Raw genomic sequence first — 23,259 nt, 5'->3', positions numbered from 1 at the left:
TACATATATAATTCTTACAATTTTAATATTTCATGCATACCACTCATAAATCAAATATGATTGTAAAGAATAAAATATTAAAATTTATAGTGTGTTATGATTGATCGGAATGACACATTTAATATTAAAATTATATATGGGTGCTTACATAAAATATTAAAGTTTTATGTGTTAGATATATAAATAGCTTGAAATAAATTAAGTGGTATGGATGTAAATCCCCCTCAAAAAAATTGGCATGCAACTCAGCTTCGCCTTTTGACATGGAGCTTTGGCTATTAATAAGAGAATTTTGGTTCGAAATTTTTGTATATGATGTATGTATAAATTTAACTTAATCGCTCAAGTATCTCAAAAAAATATATATTGGCATATTATTTTCTAAGGTTTATTTAAATCAATGAGCTAAGAAAATAAAATTCAGTTAACTGAAAAACTATACATAAAAGAATTTTCAAATGTCATAATAGTAATGTTAGAATGCAAATTTAAAATAAATAATTAAAAAAAATCACTTAAGCTATTTCTTGTTGTTCATTAGGTTATTGGTTGAAAGATTGTGTTATACATTTGGTAAAGGTAGCTTAATTCCTCCTTTCAAAATTTATGCCTTGAGGCCACTTTAACCACACCAATCTTTTGGGGTTTTATTTGGGATAAATTTTTCATTGTTTTAGCATTGGTAATAAAAAAAATTTACTAGAAAATTGTTGTAAAAAGTAGTAAGAAAATAGTTTCAAACGAAGCCTAAAGGCGTTTGTCTAAAGCTATGGAGCAAAGAGATGCAAAGAGTGCAACTATTGAACCTCAAGTAAGAGGAGGCGCCCTTGCAAACCCCCAGCGAGCTCGACTGATGGAATTGTTGTCTAAGCCAATAGTACAACTAGATTGATCGACAAGTAGATTCCACACAAAACGAACATTATTGACATCGCGTTGGAGGATCTGACAATGAATGTAAATCCTAGATGTAACAAGAGAAATCATCAATTGCATGATTTTTTTTATTGTTGCAATGTTTATTTGATTTTTTCGCTCTTTATTGGCAATAGTCATTTTGAAATTGTGATTAAAATGATATTAAATATCTTTTGACACAATTTATTTCCCTTCAAAACCTCTGAAACCATCTTAAATTAATGGATTTGAACTTCAATTATGGTTGTACCTTTCCACCAACTATGAATGGCGACGGGAGACCCAAAGAAAAAACAATTAGCCCAATTAATGTCTCTATCTAGCTGTAACCAAAGTGATGTAGTGGATCGGCAAAAAAAACTGGATCTACTTCAAAAAATTCCCAATCCATGGACAAACATAAACCTAGAGGCTTAAATGAGAATTTTATTCATCAATCATCTTTTCCTACAACAATACTTACATATTTATATGCTAATAAGAACATTCTAGAAGCGAAAAGTAAAAAACTTGTAACAAACTATGATAAGCTAGTCCTAAGGAAAACCTAGTTTGAATTAGCCCAACCCAATCAAACCTAGGTAACATGTCTGAATGGCCTAATTAATTAACTAATCAGCTTGGGCTGCTTGACCTTGTGCACTTTTTTTCAGTTTATCATCTTGAGTTGACTTAATCACAATTCCATCTATAGATATTGTTGTAATATTACTATAATAAAAATACAAAATTTTATAGAATATTTGTGGAACTTCTCTCTTAATATTTACTTCCTATTTGATTGGAAAACAACAAGTATGAAGTATCCATAGTGATGAGTTATGTAGGAATCATGAGAGCGCGAGTATTTTTTTTTTAATGGTTGGTTATTTGTAAAAGATCTCCTCATATAAAAGCATTTCATACATGTTATTTGTCATGATAAATAAACTTTTTTTTTTCATGAAAATTTATTATTTTTAGATCTTCATGTAATTAGATGTATTAAGGATGATAGGAATTTAGGTTTTTAATAACAACTATATTACAAAAGTTTTTCTTTTATATAGTAGAATTAAAAAGGACATCCACAGTATGATATATGAGCAATACCTATTCAATTTAAGATTATTCAGATGAGGAAAACACGACTACTGCAAATAAGATCCAAATTAGGCAAGATTAACAATCAAGATTGATCAACTAAGATTAATCAAACTAAATATGAATTACTTATGAATAATAACGAGTGTAGTTGAATTTGAGTTATGTGATGGACAATATGATATCCTTATGTGCATTGATTTAACCCACGCCTAATTGGATTATTCTCTTACTACATATCTTGAGTTTTATGTGAACCAATGAGAGCAGCTTTTCACTGTTGACCTCGATTTTGCCCAGACCCTTGGTCAAAAGGTTGACTCGGTCAAATAGACCAAGCCAGACCCCAAGACCCTCTCCAATGGGTTCAGTGAGTCGAGTCGAATTTAACCCACGCCTAATTGGATTATTCTCTTACTACATATCTTGAGTTTTATGTGAACCAATGAGAGCAGCTTTTCACATATTCATGTATGTGGACCTTCGAAAGGGAGACCACCGCTACAGTAGAGTGTGAGGGTATACAACCACACCATGCACCCTGAGTGATAGAGACGATCGAAGGTTTCCGCGCTCTTTACAAGCGGACCAATAGAAGGGCATATTAGATCGTACATATGATCAACCATTGAGGATAGCGGCTCTCGCTAGCACACCCTGATGGGTGATAATATGCATGATCTGATCAGTGTTACAGGGTTTCCCCCACCCGATATATTAGCTCTAGTGGGATTTATTTGTTGTGAAATTGTATTTCTCATGGGTGTAAGCCCCCGTGGTTAATTACATCTCAGGTCGAAGTCCGAGAATACTCTCGATTAAGAATGTGATATCATTTTTACCAGAAAATGGATTGACACAAAGGGGAGACTAGGAAATCCTACTTAAGAGGAAAGAAAGGGTCCAAATAGGCTTAATCGATATGCATGGCTCATACCAACATCCGGAGAGATTAAGGCACCGAGAAGAGACTAGAGAAAAGGGAAACAATGAACTCAAAGCATGTAGAGATAAAGGATAGAAGTGGCGTCATCCATGTGGTGCAGATATATAGGATTTATAATCCCTAAAGAAACTGAACTTACCCACCGATGAGGCGTATTACAAGACACCAAATGTAGTAGTCTTGAACCCTAAATCTAAGGTGGGTTTAGTGTTCTTCCCAATACTAACACACATGTCCTAATTAATGCACCTGAGCTTATATCATGCCTGAAAAGAAATTAAGCTAACCACCTAAGCACATAAAATTAATGTTGTACAGTCTCTATGAAAGATGGGTAAGTAGTTTAATTTTTTGAAATTAAGGTTAACGTCTAGAGAGTTTATCAATTGGACTTATATTTATGTATGGTGAATGCTCTTAGAGCTAATATAATTAAATTTTGATTAAGTTGATTTTTAATATAATACATGCTAGTTGAAAAGACTTTCAAATCATGAATGCTTAGAATTTTAAAAAAATAAGCTTATAAAAATAATTTTTTTGAAAAAAAAATTAGACTTCCCCAGGTCTGACACCTCATACTCATAAGCCAGATTATTTGGACTTTAACCATGAGCTGGAAAGTGTCTTGTAGAAGGAGAAAAGAATGCATTAATATGCATGCGACCCCGGACGATTCCGACTATTCCCTAGGTCATTAGATTTCTATATTATTTAATTATTAAAAGTTTGAATATTAATTATGAGTATAAAAAGTTTTTTTTCCTAAAGAGCCTAGCAAAAATTAGGCTAAGCACATACAAGAAAAAAATCTAGAAAAATCAGATAAGTTCTACTATGCGCATAAAATAAACATATCAATATAAATCAACCTAGTAAAGTAAGAAAAGAAAGTCCATGACAAGTGCTGTATAAATATAACCCAGGGTATGTAGAAAAGTAATGGTGGTTAGGCCACGTACACCGATAATAACTTGGATTCTAATCCTAATGAATGACGCAAGTCTTAAAAGCCAAATATTTTATCTTCAAGTCAACATCTTCGAGTGGATCATCCTTCTCTGGATCATCTCCCTTTGGATCGTCTCATTCAATTCGGGCTCTATATGGTTCATCCTCTAGAAGGGTACCCAAATGACTAAGAAATTTCATATGAATGATCTTTTTTTTTCTCTTTGGATACCGAGTATTTGAAATATCTTGCTTTTAAAGACTTTCAACACTCTATATAAATTACAAATTTATATTACATTTAAAAATATAAAATCTAGACACATATTGAACCTGTAAGGTTATCCTAAGATAAACATCGCAAGCAATTTATATAACACAACCTAAGTAGTTTATATATAGAAATAAAACACATTGGCAATCACACTTGGCCATGCTATTTTAATTTGAGGAAGATTTAGTAATTTATGGAGCACCTGTAGAAAATGTCATTAGTTTTAAAGCTTAATGATTATTGCCCCCTATATTAGCATTGCACGAACATGATCATCTGTATAAGACATCATTAGTATCAAAGCGCCCTTAGCCCATGGGCAATCTAATGCACAAATCACATCACAAGCAAAGTATAGAAAGCATAATAATGAAATAAGCATCATATCAATCACAACACATCAGAATAAACAAAGTCAACCAACACTCATGCCACACACAGAGCATCACAACACAGAAAGTAGAAAAGAAAAATCACCGGCCTAATCCTATAGCTAGAAGTGGTTTCCTAGCAAATCTATGTGTGTGTAGTATACTCGTGTGGCCTTGGATAGTTCATATGTCAGGTAGTTAGTTCAAGTTGCTTCGAGTTCAAATTTGTTGAAAGCCAAAAGGGAAAATTTGGTTAAAGTTTAAGTATTAATGAATTGGGGTCCACTTTAGTTAATTTAATTTATGGACTCATTTTAATACTTAGGATAATGATCTTTAAAGTTTAAGTTGCCTTAATGAATTTAAGAAGATCCGAGATCCTCCTATAAGTTGTTAGGTTAAAGGGATCAAAAAGGTCACTAATAGAAATATGCTTGATTTGGAGGTCGTTCTAACATTTTAATCAAATATTAAGTATTAAGAGGAGTAATTAGGATTTGATTTTGCTGGATTTGAATTTTTCTAGGCCAAGTTATGAATTTTAGAAGATTTGGGCGATTAATAATTTATCAAAATTATTTAATTAGGGGTATTTTAGGGGTTTTGACCTAAATCAACTCCAAAAATCTTGAAATCAATCCCAAAGGTCAGAAATGATCTAAGAAAATGTTCCCAAATGCTTGAGGAAATTTTGAAATTTAAATATTTCTTAATTATTTATATAACGTAAAAAGGTAATTTTTAATTAAAGTTAAATTAAGACTTAAATTGAAGTTCAATTAAGGGGCTCTAATTATATAAGATTAAGAGTTGAATTCTGAAGAATTCAAAGTATTATGAGTATTTTTTTGAGTTAAAATAAAGTTATTAGAATTTTCTGAATTTATTGGGGCCTAATTAAATGTTAAATTAGGGTTAGTTAATTAAGGGGTTAAAAGCTCCTAAAAATTCATAAAAAATTCTAAGAGGTTTAGGATGTCGCTAAGTTCAAGTGTTTAAAGTTTCATGTTAATCGGGGATTTATCCTAGCTCCTAGAATTTTTCTAAATTCACTAGACATGTCCTTAATTATTATCATTAGGGTGTCCCTACGTTAATTAGGTTTAAAGCAAGTTTTGGACTAAACCTTGGATAACATGAAAGAAAATGCATAACAATAGTAGACACATTAAGTCCTTAGATCTATGAGGGCCTAAACTAGGTGCTTGTGCAAGAAAGTCCCTAATAAACTCTAAGGAGAGCGGCTAGAGAAAGAATAAAGCAAGAGAATCCCTAATAAACCCTAAGGAGAATATTTAAAGGCTCAAGGCCTAAGAAGAATGATCAAGATTGAATCAAGAGTTAATTAAGAGGGAGAGAGGGTGATTTAGACGGGCTTTAAGCCAAGAGAGCAAAAGGAAATGTGTTTAATGCATTAAAGGGCTTTAAATTGACCTAAATAGGTCAAACTTAACCATGTAAGACTTGGCTGACCAAGTTAAAGGTTGGCCCAGTCAACATGGTCAATTTGACATAAGGTGATCAGGGGTTGGGGCCAAGGAAGCTTGGAATTGTATTGAATTTGATTTTTTTTTCTCAAATGAGTCTAAATGTGTCAACCTAGGTTGACCCAAGGCAAGGGATTGGGCCCAATAGGTTGGGTATTACCCAGAGAGTCTAAGAGTGGAGAGAATTGAGCCTAAGAAGCTCTAGATTTGATTTGAAACCAAATTATAAGGTTTTAGGTTAATTTGGGTCAACCCAGGTTGACCTGGTCAACTAAGTTGACCCAGGGCCTGGGTCAGGGATTAGCAAACCTGGTTTGATCCACTAAACACAAAGGAGGTGGTCTTGGGGCATGGCTTGATTAGTTTGACCAGGTCAACCCTTCGACCCAAGGGTTTAAGCAAATGGGTGGTCAACATTGCCTAATCATTTTTTGATGCCTTCATATGCATACATAGGTTGATTATATGAAGAACTTTAGAAAATTACTCCTCTTTGATGGTGCTTGACTGCTTGCTACTTATGGCGGCAATTATTTTGGTCATCATAATAGCTGTGAAAAAGGTATTGCACATTATGATAACAAGTTCATTAGCATATGGATATGTATTTTTTTCATACTATCTAGGGATACCATCAACCCTATTATGCACTAATGCACATATGCAGCTTCTATTACATTTACAATGACCACGTATAGCAATCAGGCTTGGAGTTCATTGGTGGTGCTTTTACATTATTTGGGATAGCTTTCTTGTAGATTTACTTTTCATATAGCCATCATAATTTTATTTTCACTGTTTTTGTTCTTGTTCTTTTTTCACTTCTTTTCAAAAACTTTTGTGATGGAAAGCAACTTTTGTAACGAAAAGCTAAGGGTTTGTTTGGAATGGATTCAACTTTTTATAAAAGTGATTAAAAAGTTATCGTGAGGAAAAGAAAAATTTTAAAGTTTTTATAAAAAGTATATTCATATTACAAAATTTCTTGAAAATAGAGAAAAAGTAACATTAAAATGGAATTTGTGATTGCAGTTTAACAAGCAAAGACGTAAGAAAATTGCCTCAAAAGAAGTCTAAAATACTCTCCCCACAACTTCACAACTAGTGGTATCAAAATAGGATTTTGAGTTGGGTTTGGGTCCAACCCGAAACTAACTCGCCTTCAACTAATCTGCTTAGTTACTGACCCGATTAGCTAAACGGATCACGAACTCAAACCCGAACCCGACCCACTAACTCAATTGGAGTGATGGGTGACCGTGCACGAGCGAACGAGTGATGTAGGGCGAGTGGGCGAGCGGGAGCAGTACAATGAATGGTGCGAGGGCAACGGAGTTTAGGGTTGCTTTCAAGGTTTTAGGTCAGAGCCCCACTTGAAATTGCATTGCGGTCATAATATGAAACATGTATCTGACCCAATATTCAAATACATAAGAATTATGCAATATGTATGTAAATCCTGTAATAATTTTTCCAACTTAAATATCATACTTTTTTTCTATTTGGGAATACTTCCAAAAATAGTTATATATTTTATTTAAGTACTAATTAACTCAAAAGAACTTAATCAAGTTAAATTCCAGTCATTCATCAAGTGCCCATAAACCCTAAACAACAATTTGTTATGTTGTGGCTCATGGCAGCTCTTTTAAATAAGCAGGAAAAAAAAAAAAACCTACCCTTAGTTTGACTTATCCTAAAGAAATAATATAGACAATTATCTATTTATCTTATCCCGAGCCTGTGGATATAATATAAAATTAATATATAATACCTATCCAAAACTCTGGACATGCACCGAACAATAACCCATTAAACCTGCATGGCTGCATGCCTGTCACTACTTCATCTAAACACATTCAGTTCATCTTGATTTATTTTTTGAGAGTTTGAACTATCAATTAAGAAATTTTAAATTTAAATATTATATATGAAATTTATGTGTGAGTCCATCTTAATAACCTAAATGTCTTTAAAAAAAACCATGCCTTGACTGAAACTCCTTAAATTCTGTTGAAAGGTAATCCCAATAATCAAACGTCAACAATATAACAATATAGTTCTAAAAAAATATTTTAAATAGTGAGAAGAGGTCACAAATGAGAGAGATTATTTCGTGCAGAGTCCGGATGAGAAAGTACTGTTCGGACTGTGAGTGTGCACATTGTACAAAACAGTGTGTACACAATTTAAGTCAAACTGTGTACAAAAATTGTACACACTGTTTGTACACTCACAATCCAGATGATTCTTTCCCGTTTGAACTCCGCACGGAATAATTTCTCCACAAATGAACCCTACTCTCTGGCTTTTATTTTTGTTTTATTTGAGATTTTTTTAATTCAGTGAGACAAGATGATTTCTTTTCACTAAGCAGGATTATAGCTCAATTTAAAAAATAAGATTTTTTTTTTTAATTGTTTCGATCATATAACATTAAAATTAAGTTATTTTGACAGAACTCTCATATAGAGCTAGATAAAAATATTACAAAATATATTTTAAATCTTATCAGAACATGTTTTCAAACTATATTTTGAAAAATACTTAAATATATTCAATGCATACCTAGAATAAAAAAATTTTTGTCAAAATAAATAACAACTATATATATAATTCTCCATTTTAAAATATGTTATTTAAAAAAATAAATTTCTGCCAAATCCTCTCCCGGAGCAGCTCCACATGTCGCTCCTTCCGCCTCGTATTTCACTAATGCGCATCCATCTACCTTCTCTCCACCCCACCTTCCGCCAATCCCAGCCCTCCATTCCATCTCCTCCTTCCTCAATATCTAGCCCAAGTCAAATCCTTGACAGCATAACACCGAAGCTACCAACCCCGAGAAGCCAGAGCCATTTGTCCCATTCCATCGACACGTGATCTCCGGCCCACCGCCTCCGCAAATCCATTCCCTCCCTCCGCCAACCGCCACCCATATCTCCCCCTCCCCATGCACTTGCTGCGTAGGCCCCGCACCGCCCCATCCCACCGCGTGCCCGCCCCTCATTCGCTCCTACCGCCCATATAACTACGTGTCGCCCAACCCCACTCCACGTACCCGATCCCTTTCCACACGCGCCGCCCTCTTTTTCTTCTCTAAAACCCACCCCATCACCGGCGCCGCGGCCACCCAGCTGCCATGTACGAGTCCGTCGATGTCGCCAAAACCCATGAAATCCTGGCCCGATTCCGGCCCATCGCCCCCAAACCCCAGCTTGCCCCTGGCCAGTTCCCTGCTGCTTCCACCCACACCCCCGCGTTCCAACTCCGCTCCCGCCGCTGCCGCTTCCGCAAGCGCGACCGCCCCCACCTCCCCGCCAAGCGCCAAAAAACCCCCACCTTTTTCCCTTTTCTCACTGCTTCGCCGCCGACAACCAAAACGCAGCCGCTCGTGGAACGCGACCTACTTCAGAAGCTTCAAGAACCCAAAATCATCGCTCCCCGACCCGTCCGGCCCGTTGGCTCCAGCATCAGCGTGGGTACCATAAACGAGCTAGCCGGATTCTCCTCGCCTCAGCCCGCGGCTCCTTTGAGCCCCGAGGAAGTGGAAGAGGAGGTGGAGTCCGAGACACTTCCAGCTGTAGTATCCGACTATAAAAACAGAGTGCGGCTGGCGAACTCGGCGTACAAGGAGTTGGTCGGCCAGCCGGAGTGCATGTGGTTGGACTCCATGGTTTATGGCTCCGAATGCAAGGGGTTCGGTCTTCGACCGCTTTCAAGGAGGATTAATGGAGAGGTAATGCTCGAATTCCCAGGCGATTCGGCGAGGCCTCCGCCATCGTTGAATGGGTTTTCATGCAGGGTGAAGATAGAGTGGGCATGCAATGGCCGGAAGGCTTTTGTTGACGCGCCTTGCGATGTGATTCGAGTTTACTGCGAATCTAAGGAATATCTTTTCACTTGGAAATTTCATATAGGTGAAGCTTATAGAACTGGTTACGTATCTTAGATAATCTGCGACGATAGATCTATCTCTCTGTTCTGTTTCTTACCTTGGTTTACTTTGCTTTGTTTTTTTTTATTAAATATGAAGATGTACATGATCGGATCAAGCTGATGTGATCATATTAGAACATATGTAAGCGAGAGCAGCTGTAGATATGTATAATTAGTATAGATATGGTAAGTTTATATCTATATTGTATAATTATACTGATGAAAAAAAAAAAACTCTTTTTTTGGAATGATCGGTGTTGTTTCTGGGCTTTCATGCAAGGCTATATATGAATTGAAAGGTGTGTAATTCTAAAGTTCTTCTGCTTAAATGATAGAGCATGCATTCTCTTGTAATCCATTACAGGAATTTGTATGGTTCGGCATGGTAGAAGAACTGTAGGGGTTGCAGCAACCTGCGTACTGCATGCGGAAGATGCAAAACTTGTTCAGAGTTAAATTTTAATAATTGCATTTATGTGTTCATATCTCTTAAAATATATAATTATGAAGGCTGAATATGCTTGGTGTTTGTTTTTTCTCGAAAAAATTATGTTGGGCTAAGATGCTGAGATCATAGCCCTTCACTTACAGGTCATATACGACAAAAGAGTTGCATGAATTTTTCTATTTCCATCACTCTCTATTTCAGGACACCTTATGTAGCTCTACATCCGGACGCCAATAAAATGTCGTCACGTGCTCTTACTCTTTACCGTGCGGCACCCGACGACCCGAACTCGACCTGGACCGGAACCCAAAATTGCTATGTACAGACCAGGGTATTGTTAGGTTTTACTCGGTATTGCTCGGTAGCGAGAAATATCATTTTGTCAATACCAATACTTAGCAATACCGAGCAATACCTAGCAATACCGAGCAATACTCCAATTTTGCTAGGTATTGCTTGGTATTGGTCTTGACAGAGTGGTATTTCTCGTTATTGTCAAGCAATACCGAGCAATACCTAGCAATACCGAACAATACCTTGCATACACGAACATAGCAATACCGGGTTCTCGTTCCGGGTCGGGTCGTTGGGCCGTGCGGTAAAGAGTAAGAGCACGTGGCAATATTTTATTGACGTCCGGATGTAGAGCTACACCAGGTGCCTAGACCTAATAAAAATTCCACTGTTTGATAATATCTCAGCTCGCGTTATCGGTCTAAAATAAGGCTTAATAATGACAATATCTATGCCCAATTAGCATCTATTCAAGGTTATTGGTTTTATATTTTTAACTACTAATCTTTGAATTTGTTCATTGGTGGTTGTTATATGTTATAATAGGAATGTCACCAAAGAAAAATATAGGTCCAAAAAATGAATAACTTATGAATCATTTTGTTTTGAGATCAAAAATTTAATACATGTTTCTTATGCATAGAGATGTCTACTCTAATTATACATATAGAGATACATTACACAATGGGGTGACATACAAAGCTATGTTATAATTGATAAAAAAAATTAGCTTGGTTGATTCTTTTGGTCATCTTGAAAAGGATGGGAAAACTCTAGTTTTAATGAGGAAGAATACAAGCTCAATATGCTAAAAGTTTCATGTGAGAAGAGAGTAAAAGTTCAAATAAGTGTAGATTTTGATATGTTATAGTAATAAAGATGATCATCCTAGTATAATGTTTGGCTAAAAAAGTTGAATGGAAACTCACCAGCTTCACTAAGTGATTAGAATTCATCTAATATATATACAAGGAGAAATTCAATTAAATTAAGCTATAGTTATCATGATTGTGCTTTTCCACGTGAAATACAATATGTTTGTATTATACTTAATTGTGATTGCATTTTATTGTATAAAAGTTGTTGTTGTTTTTTATTTTATTTTATTTTATGGTTGTTGTGATTGTATCAAAACTGCAATGTATTGTGTTATAACTATTAACATTACATTACATTATGTATCAAAATTATATTACGTTGTATTGTAGGTGCTTACGTTTATCTGAAATAATGCCTATAATCAAACATATTGTTTTAAATGTAATTGTTAGTTGTGATTACACTCCGATTTAATTGAATTCTACATAGAGCAGTTGCATAATGTTTGACCTACCTTTAGTAAAGGAATGATCCTAGACTTTCATTGGATTTGTCTCATCGAGCCGCTCGATTCGACTATAAGCATGTTATGTTTTGAAACTGTTTGTTAATCCAAATTGTGGTTTGAACCTTCCAACAACACTTCGGGTCTTTGATTCGGACCCATTTGGGCTCAAATTGAGTTGAATTTGGTGTCGTTGGGTTTGTATTTCTGAGACGCTCAGTTTGACTGTAAGTTTGCTGAAATCGGAGTTCATATGATCCCATATTTAATTTTTGCCTCGAGATTCGTGCCCGATCAAGATAATTAATAGCTAACACATCACTTGTACAGGTCTAAATGCAACCATTCTTTCCAACGATGATAGTACTCTACATAATATGAAGGAAGGATATGAAATAAAAATCATATGCTCAAAAATAAATCATATGTGTGTGTATAAACATACATTGGTACGATGTTTTTTCTTTTATTTTTATTATTTTCATTATATGTAGAAATTTTGAACGGTAGTGTGTATGGCACAACCAAAATGGAGTGTGTAACACCGCTATCTTATATTAAAGTCATCACTCCTGCCTTTCGGCGTACTTAGCCCCTTATTACTCTCTATTTTGTATGTTGAATCTTTAATTTTGAATTGGGATTACACCATAAGTTATAATTTAAAGGAAAGCCCTTTGGCTCACCCTCTCGTATATGGTATCTTACTCCTTCCAACCTGAATTATTTTATAACTAGCTTATCTTTATTGCTTACATAGGAATGTTACATGCATCATGTAACAATAATATTATTTTCACTTATGAATGAAATGATGTATAAAAAAATGGAAAAATCTACCAAATATGTAATATCTTTAGAAATTCATAAATATCATTTTGCCCAGTGAAATTCAAAAATATACCAGCCTAAATACTCGTATTGATGATATATATCGCATACCAAAAGTTATGTGATAAAAGTTTGTCAAAAATCAAGATATCACAACTTTTGTAAGTTTTAACAAAATTAAAATACAAAAATACAAAATACATAAAATTATTGAAATCAAAAGTAGGGCAATGGTAGCCTACCTTAAGATGAATAATTTTTCTAACATGATCGGCTGACAAAAATTGCTACATGGCCTCCAAGCCTTATGTTTTTTCCTATCCCTTTATTTTCTTCTATTATTTTTATTTTCTGCTTACTATTAAGCGAAATGAATCAGAAAAAGACTTTCATGGATTTGTGAGTGGATTAGGTTATTTTGAAATAAAATAATATGAAGGATACAAATTTAATCATGCAATTTGTTCAGTTTTCAGTATAAATTTTATATACTTGAAATACTTTTACAATTCGTTTAAATAATTTATTTATTACACATGGTTTGCTTTCCCAATAGCACTACACAAACGATCTACTTCATAAATATGGCACGATGGAAAGAAAGTCAACAACTGACTACTACTACCACCTTGAAGTAGGAGTGTCAATTTTTGACACGATTCGAATCCAATCCGGAAAAATTTGGATTAGGGTCAACCCGAACCCGAAACGGGCTGGGTTCAGGTTCAACAAATCAACTCGTTTTAAAAATTGGGTCTGGTTCGGGTTGACTCAGCAACCCGAAATTGATCCGAAAATGACACGAAATTAACACGAAAACTTCTATTTGACACTAAAACCCGAAATTGACCTGTTTTGACACGAAAATCAAAGATTGACCCGATTTTGACCAAAAAAACTAGCAATTTTAGGTCAACTTCAGGTCATTCGTGCCGGGTTGGGTTGACCCGAACCCAAATCGGGTCAGGTTTGGGTTCGGAAACTTGACCCGTTTTTGAAAACTGTTCGGGTTCGGGTTGACCCGAATATTGCCGGGTCAATTTTGGGTTTGACCTGAGCCCAACCCGTTGACCCGAATTGACACCCCTACCTTGAAGGTACCCTCATCTACTTCAACACTCCCAAATCAACTCCCCTTCACTACAATAACATTTCAACAATGTCAATCACAAATAATCCAATATTCCATGTTTACACAAAACTATATAAAATTTGACTATCACTTTATAATAAGGAGAGAATATTCTGTTCAGATGCTGAATGTCATCCGGAGACCAATCAGAATACGTCATTCCAGTAGTATCGAGCCGGGTACCAAACAAGGGGTGACGTGACGCATTCTGGTTGATCTCCAGACGGTGTTCAGCGTCCACACAGAATAATTTCTCCTTTATTTATATTATATCACATTGCTACATCTTGATATTAACACTCAATATTAGGTTGCTGTCCCTTTTATTTTTATTTTTTTTTTCTGTTTTTCACCGAGCTCCTATCCACTTCAACAAGATTTTACACTAGTGTTGTTAAACAGTTTTTAGGGTCTAATTTTAGAAGGATTTAGTACATCAGAATTTAGAGGACTTATTACAGATCTCCAAAAACGTAGTCCTGGCGTGGTAACCCCGGGAACCAACCCACCATAGGCCCAACGGCCAGCATTTTCTTTCGACGTCCTGCGGAACGGGGAATTTGTACTAGCCTCTTCAACGTATCAGAGCACCACATCGGCGACCCTTGCTCTTCCATGCCTAGAATTCGACTTGGCTACTCGTATTCCGCGGTGCCATGACGTTGTTCTTGCTCTAAACGTTACTATATTTCATTCGTGGAAACCCTAGTGTTGAGGCGAGGGGTTTTTCCTTATCTTCTGGGTTGCTGGGCTTGGAGCGTATTTTCTTGATAGTACCGCTGGTAATCCTTGTATTTACAGCTCTTCCCTTTAATCCACTTGGATGATTATTATTACCTCAGTTAAAGAATGAATCAATTCCCAGCTAGTAGTTTATTATGCTTTATTTGGCCCGCAATTTATGTATTAGGCGTTGACTTAGAAGGATAGGTTGGTTGAAGAAGATAGGCCCAAAATAATGTGCTGGAGATCAAGTAGTAAGCAGATGAATGAGCGGACATGATTCTAGCTTGGTAGAGGCTTGAGGAAGAGCTGTTTTTATTGTTAAGTTACTGTGTATTTTACTGCAAAACCCTTGTTTTGGTAAGAAATAAGCATATTCTGGATATAATTTAACACTTATTAGGAATGAATGGGGGATTTGGATACAGAAAGTTGACCCTGAGTAGCGGCAATAAAGTTAATGGTATTGATGATTCTAATGATGATGCTCATATTGCTGCAGATCTCCTACAAGTAGCATAGGCTTAGCATTTAAGAATAATGAGAATAATATTCCCTTGTTCTTCATTTGTCTCATAATTGCAAGCTTTTTGTAGGTTTGATATGCACTTGTTCTAACAATATAGGGTTGCTCATTATTCTTTTATTTTCGATAAGAACTAATTTATGGTGAACTTTTGCCTACCAGGTTGTGCAGTTGTAATCCAAAACCTATCAGCTCACTTTCAACTAAATTCAGATATAGTTAAAATAAAAATATCCCACCTAGAGGGGCTATTTTGAACAATTTATCATTCCTTTGAAGTTCAAATTTACAAATATCATTAACCTTCTACCCTTTTGTTCTCCAGTCAAGTTATTGGGTGTGGTTTATTCACTATTTTTTTATTATCTTGTTCTTTAATTGGTAATCTAAGATGCTGTTTTTCAAATTTTCCTTTTCCAAATATAGGCACGAATCAGCCACTTTCATGTCATCTTCTTCAACTTTAATCCACTATCACAATGTTCACATGATTATTAGCATCATGTCGAGCTTATCCTCCAGTTCAGGATCTATACCACAATATCTGAACTTGTTTGACATTTGAAAGGACCTATAAGGCATAGTTAATTGTATATATTAGAAGTTGTAAAATTTAAGTTTAAAATGAATAGACATATATAAATATGTAATAATTCAAATGTTACCTGCAATTTATCTTTCCACCATTCATCTGGTGCATCAATAGTTTTCCTTATAGGATCCCAACCCAATCTAGTTGAACCTCGCTTCAACTCCTTCAATAATTTCCAATCCTTTTTTAGTTGATCCCATTTATTTTTTAATTGTGTTTTGTCATACTCTCAAACCTTTTTTCTCCTGAAAATATTTTATTAAATTCGTCCAACCCTCTTTATTGAAATTCGTGGTTCGACGATTCCCTATTTCAATTTCCTTCAAACATAAATCACAAAAAATAATTTTCACATTGCGTTCCCATGTTGCAGATGGTCCCCCATCCTTAGGTTTACCCATCGTAAGTCCTAAATATTGCATATTAAATTAGTATTTATATTTAGTTTGCTAACAAAAAGAAGAACATTAATGCTTATAGTAAAGAAGAAATAGTTTGAGCAGTAGGAATTAGGAAATTTTAAAATTTATAAATGTTTGTGTGTCGGCTATGTATTTAATATTTAAGAAAGAAATTAAGAGATATATAAGAGGTGTATATTTCCGAATAATAATATTGATTATTTTTCAAATTATGTGAACAAACAATATAAATTTGTTAGAGTAATATATGTTTGTAAGTATGTTGAATATAGTCAACTTGTGTTAGTAATCAATAAAAAACATACAAGAGCAGAACTTCGCGAGATGAAGCAGAGAAATGTCTTATATAGCGGAACTTCGCGAGGATGAAGAAGACAATCGGGTAATTTGCAGATAATTGTAAGGGCATTCACATATTTCTCTTAGCTTCGAACAACAGGAAGCAAGCGAACGCGGGAGGCTTCCTTTTAACAGGAAAAGCAACCGCGGGACGTGAAAATTTTAAGAATGAAGCACGATCACATAACCCCAAGCCACCTCTCGGTTACATCTCCTAACGCATAACAGAGAAAAAGCCGTCCCAAACACACCCTTAGCTTCCCTCTTCGGCTTCAAACGAGTCGCTTGCCACCGTCTGTCGAGGATTTACTTTTCCTCTTATGCATTTATTTGTTGCTATTCTGTTTCGTATGAAGTAGAGTTCTGAAAGAGTTGATGCTTCTCGGCCTCCTCTTCCTCCTCTGACGTTGTTCCTGTCGAATAAGAAGTCGTGTTGGGAGCTCACGAAGGAATGATTTTCTTCCCTTTTGCGCGCTTCTTTGGTCCGATTTACGAAATCTGCAAAAAGATCAGATTTATGAAATTCGGGATTTAGGGAAAAAATGGCGAAAACGCTGTGAAGTAGAGATTAGACTTACCGTGAGATTTAACGTTATATTTTTTGGCGGTTGGCAGGATTTAGCACAAATTTTGCCTAAATTTTTGCCTAAATCCTGCATCCAAACAGGCCCTAAGTTGTCTCTTAGGACTATTACCTTTCTTCACGTTCCAATTTAGTAATTTTTAGACCATAGTTTTCAGTATTTTGATCTTGAATTTAGAGGTGTTATTGTATCTCTCCCCTCAAGAAGTTTCTGTAAACAGACTGTTTTCTAGTAGATTTAGTGTATATTTAGGTTATTAAAATGGCGCTCCTTTAGCAGAAGTGACAATCCTTATATATATTGCAATTCATTATGATCTTAATTTGCATGTTAGAGTATGCAAGTTGTTTAGCTGAAAAAGTATAAATTCCTTAATCTGTTTATGATTCTGTCAGAAATGGATGACGAGGGGCTTACAAAGGAATTATTGCAGAACCGTATCGAGCATCTTGAGCATGGTACACTTTCTAATGACCTTTAGATAGCTCTTGTCGAACTTGTTAAGACTTCTTTCTTTTGAGGCATAGTTCTTTTTTTTGATTTTATAAAAGCGAAATAGTGTTGATTTATTGCTCGGTTAATATAAGTTGCTGTCCCATAAAATTAGGATAAGGCTAAAGATGATGATGATGACTTATATGATCTAAAATTGGAATTTATGGTTGTTTGCGGAACAAATTTCTCTGGGCATGAAATTTTCACTGCAGTATGTCTGGTTGCCTATTAGAGCACGTGAAGATAGGATGGAATCAATTTGGTAGGTCGGACAATATTAAACATCCAGAAACATTTGAGGAAAAAAATTCCCTGGGGAAGGAATTAAAGCGTTAAAAATTGAATTGAAAATTGATTTTACTTACGTTATGCCATATTTGGTTGAAACTAAAATTTGCCAATTTATGAATTATTTCTTGTTTTGTATGGTTATTTTAAAAATTTAATGTCATTTGGAATTTCTGATCATTTTTATGTCTATCATTGTTATCTTAAATATTTGCTAATGAGTTATTCAGCCTGCTATATAATTAGGGTTTCTTAAGATAAAGTTTAATGTGTTATGTTATGATTAATGGTGGGTAAAATATAATTTTATGTTTGTGAGGTCCTTTAAGTTTAAGAGTGAAGCTTGAAAAAGAATCAGTGCTCCAAAGTTTAATGTTTTTGGACTTTCCGATCATTTTCATGTTTGTGATTATTATGTTAAATATTTGCTATTAAGTTTCCTTGTTAGTTATTCAACGTGCTCTGTAATTAGGGTTTCTTCAGATAAAGTTTTTTTGTGTTATGATTAATGTTGGGTAAAGTGTATTTTCCAATGATGCGAATTCCTTTTAAGTTTACGAGTGAAGCTTGAAAAAGAATTAGTGGAATCACCTTTCATCAAGTTTACACTTTTAAATATCTATATCTTAATCCTTCTGCTCTTCTATTTTCCTTTTCCCTTACTATTCAGTATCTTTCTATGCATATTATTTCTCCTTTGACCATCTTTTTTTAATCTACAAAGCCTTCCACATTAATTCCCCGCATCATTTAAACAAAAGACAAAAAAATTGTCATGCTTGTAATACTGAGATGAACATTGGAGTTGATTGCTACTGAATTGGTATTGCTAACCTTTTGAACTTGATAGTGAATAAACGAATCTCTTCAAAGGACAGTCTTCTAGCTTTCCTGTGCCACAACTTCTTTGCATGTATATTGGGTTTATCTTTATGCCTATATTCATGTTTTTTTTCATTTTTATTGCGTTTTTTTATTTATCTTTTATTAATATAACTTAGTTTTAGTACCCATCTATTTCTTCTTTTATAATAAACTTTCTTGTTTTTACATTAGTTGAATTATTCATGGAAATACATTGTTTTTCTCTAATCTGTTTCGTGTTTTTAACTTTTTTCCAATTTTATATTCCAGTAAAAATGTGGATTTAATAATGCTGCATCTTACTGGCCGTTTGATAGGGTTATCACCGGGGTTGAACTGGCTGAACTATAATAACCTTATACTTGGGTAAATATCAACTAAGCATCAAGTTTGATCTATGTACTTGTAGGGTTTCTTAATTTCAGAAATTCACCATTAAATTCGTGCAATGTGAAAGAAGATATCTATTGGTCATTTAAGTAGATAAAATCACAAGATTACTTTTTTCAAAATGTCTTGCAGGTTTTGTTGTGTCATAACTTGTTTCATATTGGTATTGGGCCTTTTTTATTTCATTTATTCTTTACTCTCTTAAAAACAGGAAATTTAATTTATGTGCCTCATAATTGTTATAGTTGGCCAAATATCTACACTCTTATAGAATTTTTTTTGGAAGTTCCTTTTGGAAAAAATTATACCTCTTATATTTGTGGATTATCTATTGAAGTCCACGAAGAATGAAAGTGGTTCCAATAAGGTTTAAGCAAGTTGTTGACATGATTCAAACAAGGTTTGAAAAGCTTCAACTAATTTTGAATTAGTCTAAGATTCTAACATATTTGAACAAGGTTCCGATATAATACGAACATGATTCCAACAATTTCTTGAAGGAAGATTCGAACAAGGTTTGAAAAAAAGGTCAAAGTAAAGTTTGAGTAAAATTCTAATCTATTTGAACAATGCACAAACATGTTTGAAAGATGATACGAGCATGGATGGAGCAATGTTGTATATGGTTTGAACAAGCTATAACACAATATAAAGTTGATGCAAAAGAGTGCATTCATAGCAATAAGGTTGATATAGTCAATTGCGATCACAATAACTGCAATACAACAGACTATTTAACTTTAATACATTAGTGTGTAATCACAACAACAATAACACAAACAAATTATAACATTGATACAATAAAGTGCAATCGCAATAGCAAAAACCCTATCTAATATAACTTGATATTATAGGTAATCACTATGCTATTAACACAATAAGCTATAGCTTTAACATATCAGGTGTTGTCACAATAGTAATAGCTTACCTATAGCACAAAAAAAATTGAATTTAAGCCATTTATTATAATGAATGAATGGATAAAAATATAAATATACATCATTTATCTAACTAAATGAATAGATAAATAGACTTAATTTAATATCATTTGCAATTAGCTTAATTGCACAATTTAATATTTTCTTGATATCTACCTATGTAACTATGGAGTTATATTGTTATAAAAGAAATTTACGCACAGTTGGTCTCTGTAGAATGGTATACGATTATGTGGAATTTTCAGATGATCTTTCTTTGAAGTAGATGCTGTGTTGTGTCACGTACATTCCATAATCTTTGTTTCAAAAAAAGATATAAAGTACTTATTAGATTATATGTGTAAGTGCTACATGAAATTTTGTTGAGATTTCAAATGGTTTACCTCACTGTAAACCCGGAGACCTCATTGGAATAGGCTATCCTTTACTTCCAAGGAGATTTGGATGAGGCAAAGTTTTCTTTGTGTTCAAATAATGTTGAGAACTCAAGCAATCTATGGAAGTAGTTGCAAAGACAATTTATCATTTTCTATAGTCTGCATTGGAATGTAAGTGGAGTCAAAATCATATAATTTCATGCTCTTTATATGCAATGAGATCTCACATATTATCAGATAAACTTTGTTCTTGTTCATTAAAGAATATGTGCGATCTGCATCAACCCAAGACTTTGGAAACTTTGTTCATATTATTATAAGATACATAAGCACAGCTTCAGGTCACTTAAAAGAATCCTTCCTCTTCAACCTGCATGCATAGATTGTTGCTCTACAATATTGATTGAATAGCTAATAAAAAATAATGTTTGATCTACAAGTCTTTGGATATAAAGGATTAATTCTTGTAAACATTTGGTGAGAAATCTATGCAATTTGGTGAGAAATTTATGCCATTAACATAGTAATATAATTTTTACCTTATTATCTAGCTATGTTGTGCGTGTACTTTACTGTTGAAACAACGCTGCAATTCTATTGCTTTATCCTCTCTCTCTCTAGAGTTGTCTTTTATCTTGCTAATCAAGCTTTGAAGAAAGATAATGACTTTTCAACAACCGGTCATAGGAGATTAATTAATGGTGCATGAATTTATTGGCTTGTACCCCTTTCTTGATTGATATGTGAAATCCTCAATGAAAAACTTCTTATTCTTCATTCATCTTTTCATATAATCTATTAGCTTTACTTCATCTCTAGTTATAATAAAGCTAACTTCTATTGTATCTTTCACCATATTATCTGTACATACAATAGAAAGAGATGGGCTGACATCTCTTGTCTTGTGCACATCACCTTCTATCTTTGAAGGAATGACAATATGACATAATCAATGGAAAGGACCACCATGCTATCCTCCTCCTCCACCTCATCCTCTACCTTACTATAAATGGGTGCTTCAGTAGTAAAGGATTGCTCTCTATCCTCTTTATTTCTATTCACCTCCATCTATATATAACTCTAGACAAAATTGCTTAGAGCATTTAATTTCAGTACTACTTTGGCTGATTACTCTCTAATCGAAGTTATTTGTTCTTCAACTCCCTAGCAACGGCAAAAACTCGCTTCAACTACTTGAATGAGAGCATAAACTAACTAACAAGTGATTGATCTTCAGTTCTCTTCTACTTTTTTCCTCATTGTGATCATCACGCTTGCCTACAAAATGTGTGATGGTCACCTTCTTCTTCACAAACTGAATCAGAAGAGGCTGAGATTTATAGAAGTCCTCTTCATCATTTCTATGCACTTGTCTGGAGTTTGTAATTAACTACAAAAAATTAATTTAAATCAGACTTTAAAGGTAATATACAATATTAATTAATAGCACTTAAAATCTAATACTTTACTTATCCCTGTTATTTTTGTTCATGAACAATGGCAAAAGATCATGTAGTGGGATAAAGGTTTGTTTTTGTTGTTCTAACAATGGCAAAAGACTTTCTCAATAAGTATTTTGTTCGTCTTCTAGCTCAATATCCTTGGTGCTCTCTCCATGATACTCTGTACATTTTCTCCTTAGCTTTGGGATAGCTTCATGAGCCCATATTGAAATACTGCGGCATATCCATTTGATTAGGCACTGGGTTGGGATATTTTTGTTTAGGGTAGTGGCCTAGTGCATCATATCCTTATTTAGCCTTTTCAGAGTTCTCACCTATGACATCCTACATCATGAATATCCAAAAAAAATTTTCTTCACCTACAACCAAAACAAACATCTCAGTAAAAATAATACTATACTTATTATGGTTAAGTAGAATACCATCTACAAGATTATATAGACTTAATTGGCACACTTCATCCCTATTATTGCACAACAGGAATGGCTTTTATAGTTCTTCATTTGTAAAGTTCTCGTCTCCTTCTAAGTAATTATCAATTAAAATAGTACTTCTGCTCTTCTTGTGAATTTCTCTTCAGATGAAATTTCTCCAAACCCGACCCCTAGTGATCTAATCAAATTCAACAACTTGAAATCTTGTGTTCTTATCTCTATTATTGAACGCAATAGATTACCTCCCATTCTCTTCATCATCAATATTTTTAGTAGCACTTAATGAATTAGGGCTCTAGAGAATCGCTGCTCAGGGGCTTTGAAAAGATGTCTAAATGAGGTTTTCTCAGCTCTTCCAATAAGATGACATGCCTAAAATTATTTAACAATTTTATCCATTACACCCTTTGCTTTGCTTTGTATTTGATCCGAACAGTATAATAGATAAAAAAATAGAACAGTATAATAGATCTCTTCAGATATGATTAGAGTGGCCATCTGTTAGTGGGACTGGCTTACGGGCGAAACAAGAGAAAAGCTCTGCCTTTCTGCATGCCGACAGAGCCGCTGAAGCGAACAGACCATTTTTGGAAGGATTTTTGAGGGATTTAGGAGGGAAATTTGAATGTAGGGATTGTTTAGGGATTTCCTTTTGATTTGTATGCATTAAATACTTTGTTTTCCTAGGGTTACGCCATCTTGAATTTGGCTGAAATTTGAGATCTCCTAGATTTAGGTTTTTCTTTGGGCTCTAGCGTCGTCTAGAGATTTGAGAGAGATCGATCCTCCTCTCGAATAGAGGATCAATTGTATCTTGCTATTTTCC

The 23,259-nt window shown here is 34.5% G+C and overlaps 2 protein-coding genes across 10 annotated transcripts in view; both read left to right on the top strand.

The window, feature by feature from the left end:
* Positions 1-9,155: 9,155 nt before the first annotated feature.
* Positions 9,156-10,184, top strand: LOC110098324. The gene has a single exon (XM_020825128.2). The coding sequence runs from the start codon at positions 9,173-9,175 to the stop codon at positions 9,980-9,982; it is 810 nt and encodes a 269-aa protein (XP_020680787.1). The 5' UTR covers positions 9,156-9,172; the 3' UTR covers positions 9,983-10,184.
* Positions 10,185-14,436: 4,252 nt separating this feature from the next.
* Positions 14,437-23,259, top strand: part of LOC110098326 (myosin-2 heavy chain) — a 74,723-nt gene continuing 65,900 nt past the window's right edge. For 3 of the 9 annotated variants that reach the window (XM_028696880.1, XM_028696876.1, XM_028696882.1), the window contains exons 1-3: positions 14,438-14,780; positions 17,580-17,642; positions 19,102-19,197. Coding sequence is in view for 3 of the 9 variants with exons in the window: in XM_020825135.2 (XP_020680794.1) it covers positions 17,582-17,642 (61 nt within the window). In the remaining 6 variants the exon portion in view is untranslated. Of the gene's footprint in view, positions 14,781-17,579; positions 17,643-19,101; positions 19,198-23,259 lie in introns of those variants that run through there. The other 6 variants (XM_020825134.2, XM_020825132.2, XM_020825135.2 and 3 more) reach the window with 5 other exon arrangements.

Source organism: Dendrobium catenatum, unplaced genomic scaffold, assembly GCF_001605985.2.
Source record: "Dendrobium catenatum unplaced genomic scaffold, ASM160598v2 fragScaff_scaffold_849, whole genome shotgun sequence".
NCBI classification, from domain to species: domain Eukaryota; kingdom Viridiplantae; phylum Streptophyta; class Magnoliopsida; order Asparagales; family Orchidaceae; genus Dendrobium; species Dendrobium catenatum.
This window is presented reverse-complemented; position numbering and strand designations above follow the sequence as displayed.

Excerpts from the sequence above, each read along its gene's own strand:
- LOC110098324 (XM_020825128.2), top strand. The coding sequence starts at position 9,173 with ATGTACGAGTCCGTCGATGTCGCCAAAACCCATGAAATCCTGGCCCGA.